Source organism: Bidens hawaiensis, unplaced genomic scaffold, assembly GCF_021521415.1.
Source record: "Bidens hawaiensis isolate Kalapana, Puna unplaced genomic scaffold, B.hawaiensis_p1.1 tig00004192_1, whole genome shotgun sequence".
Taxonomy (NCBI): domain Eukaryota; kingdom Viridiplantae; phylum Streptophyta; class Magnoliopsida; order Asterales; family Asteraceae; genus Bidens; species Bidens hawaiensis.
Window position 1 is genome coordinate 2,078,614 of NW_027491249.1, and position 12,764 is coordinate 2,091,377.

Consider the following 12,764-nt stretch of genomic DNA (forward strand, 5'->3'; position numbering starts at 1 on the left):
ATTCGTGGAGTTCTGGTTACACGATGATTATTCTAGAGCATTTCGGATGTGGTAAGGGGTGTTTGGCAAGCCAGGGTCTTATGAGGAGGTGGCTGCTTTAGAAAGTAACATTTAGAGATCACCTTTATCTTTTGTTATTCATAGAGTACCTGCTTTAGAAAATACTTTTATCTTCTTTAATTACAAAACCATCAATGTGAAGAACTACATTTATAGCTTGCAATATGCATAAACTTAACTTAGCAAAGGATAGGCGGTCTAACATATAGCTTGCAATATGTTTAGTGTTGTCAATTTCAACCCAATATGACATCTGACTATTTTATACATACGATTTAATTTGACACAAATACTACTGCCAATTACTGCACACTCAAAACAATCCAGCTTTGATTGTCATCAGCCGTTAAAAAATAAATAAATAGTTTGGATTCATGTTGTCACTGATCTGAAATTTACTCGAGCTTAGCTTGGTTTTGAACTGAGCTGGCTTTGCTTCGTTTGGCTTAGTTTTAAAATAAATAATCAAATAAATTCCAACCAGATACAAAATAAGCCTCCAAATGAGTTCAACGAATACAAAAGGCTCTAATGACTTGTTGTGCATAATTGCAGTGTTTTATTAAGGTTCCACATTTTTCAAATCTTTGTGAATTATTATTCGTTGTTTGTGTTTCTAATAACTGGTTGAATTGCAGGACTGCCATAACGGTGTGTTAGGACTCGGGACACTGATAACTGTATTTCAACTTCCGAGGCAAAACTGGAGAAGATGTGATTAACAATCTACAGACAAGTGGATCTCATCAATGGTGCCCCCCATGTTAGGTACTAATTAAAAATCTAAATTGTTCTTAAAAATTATAGGTGCTATACGGGCTGTGTTTGTGGGTTGACGGGTTGAACCCTGACACGAACTAGGAATTTGACATGAGCACCTTGATGACGTCAACATGAAAATCATGTAAGACATGCGAATCCGAATACGACATGAAAATTCTTGTATTTAGATGAACAATGTCTGGTTTTAGTAAAAATTATTTTATTTTGTTTTTAAATATTGATACTATAAAGTTACAAATTCACAATGAAAAATACAAATCCATTCAAAACAATGATTTTGAATTTACATAACTTAACTTTAGTTTTTCTCTTACTTTTTAAGGTTTAACAGTCAACCAAAAAATTAAATACTACAAGTGTTCACTAATCGTAAGGGATTGTGATATGTTCTGGTTATATTAGGGGCATATTGGTCATACTAAAATGTAAGAGACTGGGAATGGTCCTGCTCAATTTTGAATTTTTGGTCAATTTTAACTTTCTATGGGTCAAAACGGGTTTTTTTTTTTTTTTGGATTTTTGACTTTTTAGTCGATTTTGGACAAACTGATCTCTAATGAAATTGGACAATCTCATTCTTAACGACTTGAGTTGGTCTTGGCCTACTAATGTGGTGCTTCTCTCATCCTATGTTATACTCCAAAGTATGACAAGTTTTAATTGCATTTCAGGTACAAGTTTTCCAGCAATATAGCTGCATTTATAGGCTGTTTTTGCTGTTTCAGCTTGTAAAATTTGCAAATTTTAGGCCTGTTATTTATCCTGATAAGCGGTTTGCTGAATTATTTTGTAGAGATGCTTTTGACTTGTCGGCTTCAACATGAGGAGGTCTAAGTTGCTAAGCGATGTTAGTATATTTTATTTTTTATTGTTGCAGTTTGGTTTGTTTATTTGTTGAAAGTATCTACTTTTTTTTGTTCAATATTATGGCATGTTTATGTATTTGTTTGGTAGGTGAAGGTTCATATACTGATCTACTCATATACTGATTTGGACTAAATGTGACACTAAATGTTGACAAACAATGTCGCGGTTTGTCGTCTTCAATGCAACGTTTGATATTTATTTTTCCTAATACATATATAGTTGTTAAATAACCCGCAAAATCTCGCGCACAAACAAAAAAGTTATTCAAACTAATTTTTTTTCTAAGTTTTTCATTGTAAATTGTCGCCGCCACAGCATTGCGCGAGTTTCCTCCTAGAAAATAAAAAATAACCGAATCACAGTTGCGTCCCCGCCACAACGCCCGGGCACTCTTACTAGTAAATAAATAATAAAGATTGAAACGGTGGGAAAAGAATAATTAAATCATCAATAATAATATTAATAATATAACAATACTAGCTTTAGAGCCCGTGTAACACATGAGATGATTAAAATAATAAAGTTATAAATAAAGCATAAGTACATACTGTATATGAAAAAATGATCACATCTATGTTTATGTCCATACTATGTGTACATAAATTGATTTTATTTATATCATAAAATGATTATTTTTCAAAAAAAAGTGAACTTAATAAATAATAATAATAACGCAAGTGTAAAAATATACCTGAGAATGGTCCATCTATTGGAAATTTGGTTCTCAGTATCATATATATATAATTGAAAAAAATTTTGTTATGAACCAATTTTTAAAGACTTTTCATACAATAATAGTTCCGAGCTACACCATGAAAATTATTTTTATAATTTTGAGGGGGTTTTCTGACTTTGCCATAATGACAGCACATAAAATAACACATTAACCTGTTCAATTTTGTGAATGTTTTGTTTCACTTGAGCATAATTTTGTATGGCATGCTTCACACACCACATTTTAATCACCATTAAAGGAAAAGCCAACGCCGACACAAATATTTCAAATTTGATAAAAGTTTGAAGCATTGATAGGCCTGTAGGTAGCATGCCGAAAGTGTTCGCCTTTCTTTTCTTAAATTTTAATAGTTGTGTGAAAAATAATCAATTAGCCAAATCCCGAATCTTTTCATTATTTTCAAAAATGTCATTGAACATAAATTCGAAACCTAAATCACTTTTAAAATTCTAACTTTCATTTGTAGTTAACTTGTACCACACAATCTGTTTATCAACTTTTGACTCGCAACAATCAAATTTACGTTCCACAAAAACCTGAAACAATCATTGATAGAAATAACCGAGAAACGAACTATGATAAACTTTATTATATATGAAAGTAAATGGTATATATTATTACATTTTTAACATATATATAGTTTAGTAAATTAACTGGAAAAATAAATAGATAAATGTAAAGCATATATTTATAATCTATGAGAATATTTATGTTCCACAAAACCTGAAACAATCATTGATAAAAAAAACCGAGAAACAGACTATGATAAACTTTATTATATATAAAAGTAAATGGTATATATTATTACATTTTAACATATATATACAGTTTAGTAAATTAACTGGAAAAATAAATGGATAAATTTAAAGCATATATTTATAATCTATGAGAATGTTTACTTTTATAAAATGTGTAGTATATATAATACAATAGAGTTTAAAAGAAACTGAATAATTTAATCATGTTAGATATAATATAAATGAAGTGTAAAAGGAAAGTAAATAATTATTGATCTATGACATAGTTATTAGTTTGGAAGGAAAAAAGTTATGAGGTGTAACCATAAACTGACACGTGTCTATAATTATTTTACTTTATTAGAATATCTAGATAGTTTCCTACTACTACTCACAATAATAAAATCAAATCAAAATTTTAATTTCAATTTCAATTTCGGTTTCTTATTTCTTCAGATCCACGTTCCCATTGCCCCCAATTTTGATTATGGGTCGGTTAAATGGGTAAAATATTAATACCTTTTGTTTTTGAAAATTATAATAAAATCTTGAAAGCGAAGCGAAAATCACAAGGGCGTTTTAGAAAAGTGGAAAACATAAAAAACATAAATAAAAATATAATTATAAAAATATTTTTTAAATGAGTCATGTTAGATGACTTTGATGAGAACTGTTTTTCTAAACAAGTCGTGTTATTTAACTCAAAACATTTTTTTTTCTCTTTTTTTAATGGTTTTAGTCGTGTCAACAATTGCCTCCCCCCAACCACACAACAACCCGATGAACGGCTTTGCAGTTGCTATTTCAATTAATAGCCGTGTTGTAGAAATCTCTAGTCGAGTAGTGGGGTGGGGACTAACGATTAATCACATCGAACATTAATGTATAATTTTTCAGTTTTATACATACACGCACACGTTTTATTATTTAATTTTCATTTTCATATATACAAAGATACAAACACATTTTTGCCAACAATCAACTTGAATCTAGCTGGAAACCACTGACTTTAGCCGGAATCTTGCCAAAAAATAGTCGATTTTGATCCGAACCTCGTAGAAAAGGCCGAATAGTCCGACTAATCCTGATTTTGGACGGATTTGATCGTTGATCGATTAGCTCAAAATTAATTGATGGGGTGGAGAACATTCGACTAAGTGTTAATCACGGATTAATCAACGCCTAGTAATGATTTTTTACAACAACAGTGATTAAAAGTACTCCAGGGACTAGTTTTAAATAAAAATAAATAAAGATTGAGACGGTGGGAAAAGAATCAAATAATCTTATCTTACAATACTAATAAAAGAAAATATTGAAGCTTAGATGTCAATCCCACATTTCACCTAATTCCTAATCTCTCATCTCATTCATTCTAGTTATTCATGGGCCATGGGTCAAAACAATTTTGTCAAATGGGTTATAACATAGTGTGGATTATATTTATTATTGAATTAAATGTCATTTTCATACATAAGGTTTGACCAACTATACAACTTTAGTACATTTTTTAAATTTCTTGCAAATCAACAACTAGTGTTTCTAAAATAATGCTATTTTAGTATTTTTTGTTAACCCTGTTTGTATTTTTCATTAAGTCTACATTAAATTAATTCACAAGTATTTTGAGAATCACAACTGAAATAGTAGACTTTATTTATTTTTATCATTTGACAAAACCCGTGTAATACACGGGTTCAAAAGCTAGTATTGTATATAATAATATAATATAGTTTCATACTATTATTATTATTATTATTATTATTATTATTATATTTGTTTCTTGAGATCCACGTTCCCATTACCCCCCAATTATCTCTCTCTAGGTCTAGGGTTTTCAACACAACACAAACACAAACACTGAATCTTAATATTCAAGTGTTAATTAACAATAACAATGGAGGGTTTGCGATCGCACGGTGTTACCAGTCCCTTATCGTTAGCCGGCCCGTCTGACGCTGATTTACTCAGAACCCAGAAACTAAATAAGGTTTTATTATTATTATTATTGTCTTAATTAGGGTTTGTTTGTGTAATTGATTGGATATTTTTGTGGGTTTTAAAGTTCTTGGTTGATGCTGGATTGTATGAGAGTGAAGAAGAGGCTGCTAAGAGGCAAGAGGTTTTAGGAAGAATTAAACAGGTCTGTGTTTATATTAACTTATTATTGATATTATTATTATTATGTTATATATTTATGATTTGAAATAGATGTAGGCCTGTAAACGAACCGAACATTCATTCATGAACTGCCCGGAGGAAAGTTTGTTTATTTTTAATAAATCATAGTTATCAAAAGAAGTGAGAGCCTAAATAACAAAAACTTAAAACATATTATGTATAGAAAAATAATACTATTTGTTGTGTAAAATGAACAGAAGCTATTATATAACGCTTAATATCATTTAAATAGTACCAAAAGTTTTATACGAGTCAAGAAACAAAATGTTCAGTGTAAAGTACCAAAAGTTCAAAACATGAAAACCAAAAGTTCAAAAATTAGTACAAAGTAAAGGTTTAAATGATCATTGTTCTTGATCCATCATCAATAATACCAATAGAGGTCGGGATGCAAGGGCCTCGGAGCTAGGAGTGCATATATTGGGGCTTGTTTTGAAAATGGACCTAGGCGCAAGAAGCCAAGCTTTTAATAACTTTGTATTAAATACATCATCATCATCATCGTACTCAGTATATCCCACCAATAGCAAAGCTATGGTAGGGTCTGAGGAGGGTAAGATGTAGACAGCCTTACCTCTACCCCCTAGGAATAAAGAGGCTGCTTCCGGTGAGACCCCTGGCTCGATAGTAGTTTTGCATCAGGCCTTGGACATAAGGCACATAACACTCAACCATTGGCACATCGGCCGATTGGTGCATGTACCCTTGGCTTTCGGCTATCAACGCCACCACATGATGCCTGATTAACCTTCCGCCACTTTTAACGTTATTTTCACGAGATTAGTAAAATAACGTCAAAATTTGTGCAATTTCACTTTTGCCCACCCGAGGGTTCACACATATACACATATATACTTATGTATTAAATACATAAGTTGTTAATATATAAATATAAACGCAAAAGGGGTTCGTGTTTACTTGTTTTTTTTTCTTTTGGAAAAACAAGTATCGTGATTATGTGCTAGAGTTTGTGTTCTTAATGCCAACTTATGTTCGTTTTTGTTTGGTCAGTTATGTCTATTTGTGTTTGTTTATGTTTGTTCTGTTATGTTTGTCTAAGTTTGTTAAATGAACGAACATGAATGAGCGGGAACACGCCCATTTACTTAATGAACACGCATAAACAAGCACAAATGTGTTCGATTATATGTTTGTGTTCAGTGAACACGAGCATGCCTTTGTTCGTGTTCGTTTGGTTTGTTTATAGGCTAAAAGTATGTTTTTTATAGATTGTGGTGGAATGGGTGAAGCAACTTACTCGTATCCGAGGGTACACTGATCAGATGGTTGAAGATGCAAATGCTGTTATATTTACTTTTGGATCATACCGGCTCGGGGTAAATTTTAGTAAATGATGACGATAAACCTTTAATAATCGGTTGTGTTATACATTACACTTTGGTGGTAGGTTCATGGTCCCGGGGCAGACATTGACACACTGTGTGTCGGGCCTTCTTATGTGAATCGAGATGTAAGTTCTTATGATTTAAGTAGTTTCATTACGTGATTGTATTAAATCGTGTGTGTACACTTTTAACTCATGCTATTTATTTAATATTTTATTAGGAGGATTTCTTCTTTGTGTTACATGGGATATTATCGGGAATGGAGGAAGTTACTGAACTTCAACCGATTCCGGATGCTCACGTTCCGGTTATGAAGTTCAAATTTGATGGGATATCTATTGATCTTCTTTATGCTAGTATTTCACTTTTGGTTGTCCCGGATGTAAGTTTTTGTTCACGGTTTTAATGATTAAAATTATTATTTTGACTAAACATTGTTGCTTCAAATAAACTTTTAACAGAATCTAGACATATCCGATGTGTCTGTATTGTATGATGTTGATGAGCCGACAGTTAGGAGCCTTAACGGTTGCAGGGTTGCTGATCAGATTCTTAAACATGTTCCAAATGTTGAGGTGTGATTTTATTTCTTCTGTATAGGCTTTGACCGACTTGTCAGATTCTTTAACCCTTTTTTGACTTATCATTATTTTTTTAGCATTTTCGTACAACACTTCGTTGCTTAAAGTATTGGGCCAAAAAGCGTGGCGTTTATTCAAATGTGACTGGATTTCTTGGTGGCGTGAATTTGGCTCTTCTGGTTGCACGAGTTTGTCAATTTTATCCAAATGCTATACCGAGTATGCTCGTGTCAAGGTTTTTTAGGGTTTACACACAGTGGCGGTGGCCAAATCCCGTTATGCTTTGTGCAAAGGAAGAAGAGGAGCTAGGATTTGCCGTGTGGGATCCACGTAGGTACCCCAAGGACCGCACTCATCTTATGCCGATCATCACTCCCGCATACCCCTGCATGAATTCTAGTTATAATGTCTCCACTAGCACACTTCGTGTCATGACGGAGCAATTTCAGTTTGGGAACAGAATATGTGAGGTATGGTAGTTATTATCTGTTTTAAGGTTCTTTGTTTACTTTGATCATTGACTTTGACCGTTGATATCTTCAGGCAATAGAACTTAACAGAGCCCAGTGGTCTGCATTGTTTAAACCGTATATGTTTTTCGAAAGCTACAGAAACTATCTCCAGGTCGATATTGTTGCTGCGAATATCGATGATTTACGTTCGTGGAAAGGCTGGGTTGAATCTCGCTTGAGACAGTTGACATTAATGGTATAATGTGTCTTAATTACGTTGACTGGTTTTCTCTTTTGACTGTTTTGACTTTTTTATTATAAAAGTTTACCAACTTCTTTTATAGATTGAGCGGGACACGATGGGGAAACTGCAGTGCCATCCGTACCCACATGATTATTCTGATCCGTCAAGGCCATGTTCACACAGTGCTTTCTTCATGGGATTACAGAGGAAACAAGGTGAAGTGATTCAAGAAGGTCAACAGTTTGACATTCGTGGGACTGTTGATGAGTTTAGGCAGTCGGTTGGTATGTATTCGTTTTGGGTACCTGGGATGGATATCTACGTGTCGCATGTGCGTAAAAGACAGATCCCGTTATATGTGTTTCCAAACGGTCATAGACGTATCCCGCCATCCGATCCATCGAGTCAACGTCCATCCAATGAGGATTCTAGAAAGAGAAAAGATAACGGGACCCACATGGAAGAAACCGAGCAGCATCATAAAAGGAAGGCGTTAACGTTAAGCCCACAGAATCGGGATTCGGTTTCTCCCGTTATTGTAAATCACTCGTGTGAGATTCAAGAAACCAAGATGGAGAATGTGTGTGGTAACAGTCAAGTGTTTGAAGCTGTTGAGGTTGTGGTTATGGTTATTTTAATAATTTTCTTATTTATCGTAAATCGTTCTTGTGTTAGTTAACCATGGTAAGTAATTTAAAGGGTGTGGTAACATGGTTTTTCTAACATTTAATTTGTGGTTGTTTTGTCTTCTTTTTGGTATTGTGAAGTCAAAGGTGGAAGTGGAGACGGTACTAAATTCAAAAACGCAAGCAGCCGACTTGGAGCAGAAAACAGTTATGAGGCAAGTGTCATATAGTTTTATTATTATTTTAGTAGAAATTTACCTTGGTTTTGTATGGGTTCATTTCTATATTTCAGGTTAGGCGTGACATCGACGGCGTGAAACGGAAGATCATGGGCTGGTATAGAGAACAGAAGCCAGAAGTGGTAATGCTGTTTGGTTGTTTTGTCTGGCCATGATTGTTTTCTTCACAGCAAGCTGATGGTTGGATGGAAGTTTCAGGTGGTTGTTAGTTGTTTTGATCTTTGATGTAAATGTTTGGGTTAGGATGATGAGTGCTAATTTGGTAGTTTTGTAGCTTTGATACAACAGTCTTAATATTATTGTGCTTTTAAATGAGTTTGTCTTGTGTATGTGCCATTTAAGTTATAGATATTATAAGTTGAAACAAGAAACATTGAAATAATAAATAATAATAAAGATCTAAACTTGTTATTACCACAGGTTTTAAACACAAATCTGAAAATTTGGTCAGAAAAACCAATTTTACATATTGATTCTTCCAATCAAAACATGACAATAGGTCAATAGCCTCTTATCCTTCCACATCATATAAACAGAATCATCAAACTTTACTCTTCTCTTGCTTATTACCACCCACTGCAAAAAACCATAAATGAAATTAGTCATCAAGTGATAAAACACCTTCAAGACGTTAAAGTTTACTTACAACGCGATATGTTTGAAATTTCGGAACTCTTTATCACGCGCAGCCTCTTAACCGAAGAAACAAACATGCTGTAAAACACATGTTAAAAATAAATATTTAAGTGGAATATGAGATGGATAGTGGACACACTTGCATTAGTTTATAAGAAGACAGGTTAGTTAAGTGAGTTGTCATTATAAAGCATCATCCTGATCTAGGAAGCAAAGTTACATACAACAAGCATCTTATGTGTCTATATACTATTATTTAAAAAAGGAATGATATGTAAGTGTGATGGAGGAATCTAAGTGCAGACAAAACCAAAAAAGAGTTAAAATGTTCTTTTAGACTTATGTGGGCACAAGAGAGGGATGGAACAACTTCTTGTATATTATAAAAGTGGGCAATAAGACAATAAACATATAAAAGTGAACAACTTAGTTGTGACATATTGCATAAACATTATTATTATTATTTAGTTATGAGATGCTTACTGCCATGGCACATCCCCAACAAGCATTCTGTCCCCTTCATTATCCTCATATACTAAGGTATATTCTCCATTTCCATCTAACAAGCCAGTAATTGGTTTTTCATGTTCATGATTACCACTAACTCGAGATCCGGATGTATCGTTTTGAGCTGCGTAAACACATTTGACAAGTCAGTACCCCTAAAAAATTAACTTCATAAAAAAGGGCCAATTTCATATAATAAAAACCTGCAAGAAGTCCTCTAAAGAGTTGATCGACCGCAACCGAAAGCTTTTTGTATGTGTCATAAGCATTAAGATCAACTTTTCTACCGATCGGGACACCGTTCATATTGATCTTCACAAAGAAACCTTTTTGGCAATTTTTGACCATTTTTTCGTTATGAACAACGTTGTTCGAAACAACAGCATTTTGAGAAGCAGGAGCCTGTTTTGAGCTGCTACTTGCAACATTCTTCCTAAATGACCTAATTGGAGGCCATCCCACAACTGGTGTAGGTGCACTTCTTCAAGATTTCAAGATTGTCAACATGCCAAAAGTTGGAATCAAGATTCACTCAAATTTGCTAAAAGGCTTATTTTTTTATAAAATCCCATGAAAACTACAACTGAAATTAATGAATATGTGGTTGTTTTCTTCAAGATTTTCCAAATACCAAAAGTTAAAATCAAGACTCACTCAAATTTGCTAAAAAAACAAACTTTTAGTAAATCATATGAAAACTACAACTAATGTTAATGAGTCTGGTTATTTTCTTCAAGATTGTCCAAATTCAAGAATCACTCAAATAAGCTAAAAATATTAACTTTTCAGAAAATCCCATGAAAATAACCAAATTTGCTAAAAGGATCAAATTAGAAAAGCCCATGAAAATTTACAGCTAAAATTAATGAATCTGTGGTTGTTAAAAGACTGGTACACCCATGATACTGCAAAATTTTAATGACAGATAAGATTTAGAAAATCAGGCAGAGCAGAGTACATGAGTTGGTGAGTTTCCCAAAAATATGAAACATATACATACAAAGAAAAATATAAACAAAAAAGATATGAAATCCAAATTAGTGCAGAAGTGGTGCACAGAGAGAGAATACATTAAATTTCTTTTTGTTTACATGCATGGACAATGAAATTACAAATCTTTCACGTTTTTTTAAAAAAATTGTACCTTTTTTGAGATGCTTTTTGTGGTGATTTGTAGCTTTTTTGTGCTTCTGAAGCAGACCAATCTTCAACACCAGGTGGACCAAGCCTTAATTCCAGCTTCTTTTCATCTCCAATATTATGATCATCTTCTTTCTTTACAAACCAGTTTCTCTCATCAGGGATCAAATGATTCAAATCCAACAGTTGAGGATGCATCTCTTCTTTTCTTGAATACCCACCATCCATTTTGACTTTTTCTTTAAAAAAGTTTCAAGATTTTAGAAAATCAACAAAACCCATTTCCAAAACATCAAGAAAAATAAAAAAATTATATAAAAATACAATCTTGATTTACCTGGTTTAATAAAAGTGAACAAAAGCCAAATGCTTTCTGTCTTTTTTGCTTTAAGAAACCTGTAAGATGTAATGAAACTCTGTAAAATCAATTAAGATAAAAAAAACCCAACTCCAGAATATTAAACAAAATATAAAATTTATATAACAATTCAATCTTGATTACCTGGATGAACAAAAGGTAGCTGCTTTCTTTATCTTTTTGCTTCAAGAAACCTTCAAGATGCAATAAAACCCTATAAATCAATTAATATAAAAAACCCAACTCCAGAATATTAAACAAAATATAAAATATATATGAAAATACAATCTTGATTTACCTGTTGGAACAAAAGCCAGCTGCTTTCTTTGTCTTTTTTGCTTCAAGAAACCAGCAAGATGCAATGAAACCCTATGAAACTAGTAATTAATATAACAGAACTTGAGATGGGTAATGGGTGTAAAAGTTAATATCTTTTCTTGATTATTTTCTGTCACTGCAAACATAACTGTGTGTGTGCTTTATGGCTATAGCTAAGGGTGCCTACTGTCTATAGAGGCCTGTCTCAAATCTTGAAGATATGCAGAGAATAGACCAATAGAGATAAACATGTACAAGTGTGACAAAATAATATTGAAGCAAAAATAAGGAAAAGAGTGGGGAGAAAGTGAAAGAAAGAGAGATTCTTTTTCACTCAAAACACACAGTGTATGTGTGCGTATATAAACACACATATATATACGCAACCATCATCCCAATGACTACTTTGTTTGTTTGAACAAGCAAAGTGTGCTTTGTTTCTCCCTGAACCAAACACCAAAAAGCATAAAAAATATTCTCTTTTCACACACTTACACTTGTAGCCTATAAACATATATAATAATATACAGGGAAAATTCCTAAAATAGTCTATTTTAGATAGATAAATCCCAAAATAGCCCTTTTTTACTCAAAATCTTTTTTAATTTAGACTGTCAAGACGCATTGGAAAAAGATAAAAATAAAGACGAGATTTCGAAAGAAAGTCAAGTAAAAGACGAAATTTGAGGAGATAATGTCGGTAAAGTCCAAATTATTTGTAATCTTGAAGCAAAAGTTCAAGTTTTTCAAAAAAATTTTTACTCAAAAAAACCGTCTTGAGATACTGTATTATTATGTTTCCTACCTTTCACGTCCATATTTTTAAATTCTTGAAAAAATATATTTTTTACAATTATAACCCTAAGCCACAATCACTCACTTGAACCACCACTACCGCACCCAATCACCCACAACCTCCGCTGCCTGACTACCTTTTAGACCGTTTTCAAGAG

At 32.9% G+C, this 12,764-nt stretch overlaps 2 protein-coding genes across 3 annotated transcripts; one reads left to right on the forward strand and one right to left on the reverse strand.

Moving 5' to 3' along the window:
- The first annotated feature begins 5,132 nt into the window (after positions 1–5,132).
- On the forward strand, positions 5,133–9,166 carry LOC143625668 (nuclear poly(A) polymerase 4-like). 2 transcript variants are annotated; one of them, XM_077095952.1, is made up of 10 exons: positions 5,133–5,173; positions 5,249–5,326; positions 6,594–6,701; positions 6,773–6,835; positions 6,931–7,092; positions 7,172–7,285; positions 7,369–7,761; positions 7,835–7,999; positions 8,088–8,609; positions 8,755–9,166. In XM_077095952.1, exons 3-10 carry the CDS (start codon positions 6,648–6,650, stop codon positions 8,908–8,910), a joined length of 1,629 nt encoding a protein of 542 aa, XP_076952067.1. In that variant the 5' UTR covers positions 5,133–5,173; positions 5,249–5,326; positions 6,594–6,647; the 3' UTR covers positions 8,911–9,166. The 2 variants fall into 2 exon arrangements, with proteins under 2 accessions (XP_076952067.1, XP_076952068.1); XM_077095953.1 differs by having other exon boundaries at positions 5,135–5,173; positions 8,088–8,603.
- A 227-nt stretch (positions 9,167–9,393) lies between these two features.
- LOC143625705 (auxin-responsive protein IAA26-like) lies at positions 9,394–12,286 on the reverse strand. Its single transcript, XM_077095973.1, has 7 exons — positions 11,843–12,286; positions 11,473–11,687; positions 11,140–11,374; positions 10,199–10,476; positions 9,972–10,119; positions 9,499–9,566; positions 9,394–9,428 (listed from the first exon to the last, which is right to left on the reverse strand). The coding sequence occupies exons 3-7, from the start codon at positions 11,361–11,363 to the stop codon at positions 9,394–9,396; spliced, it is 753 nt and encodes a 250-aa protein (XP_076952088.1). The 5' UTR covers positions 11,364–11,374; positions 11,473–11,687; positions 11,843–12,286.
- Between the last annotated feature and the right edge of the window lie 478 nt (positions 12,287–12,764).

Excerpts from the sequence above, each read along its gene's own strand:
- LOC143625668 (XM_077095952.1), top strand. The coding sequence starts at position 6,648 with ATGGTTGAAGATGCAAATGCTGTTATATTTACTTTTGGATCATACCGG. Across the intron at positions 8,000-8,087 it reads TGAGACAGTTGACATTAATG|ATTGAGCGGGACACGATGGG; the intron begins GTATAATGTGTC and ends CTTCTTTTATAG. Across the intron at positions 8,610-8,754 it reads TTGAAGCTGTTGAGGTTGTG|TCAAAGGTGGAAGTGGAGAC; the intron begins GTTATGGTTATT and ends GGTATTGTGAAG.
- LOC143625705 (XM_077095973.1), bottom strand. The coding sequence starts at position 11,363 with ATGGATGGTGGGTATTCAAGAAAAGAAGAGATGCATCCTCAACTGTTG. Across the intron at positions 10,120-10,198 it reads CTTTAGAGGACTTCTTGCAG|CTCAAAACGATACATCCGGA; the intron begins GTTTTTATTATA and ends GTGTTTACGCAG. Across the intron at positions 9,429-9,498 it reads AATTTCAAACATATCGCGTT|TGGGTGGTAATAAGCAAGAG; the intron begins GTAAGTAAACTT and ends GGTTTTTTGCAG.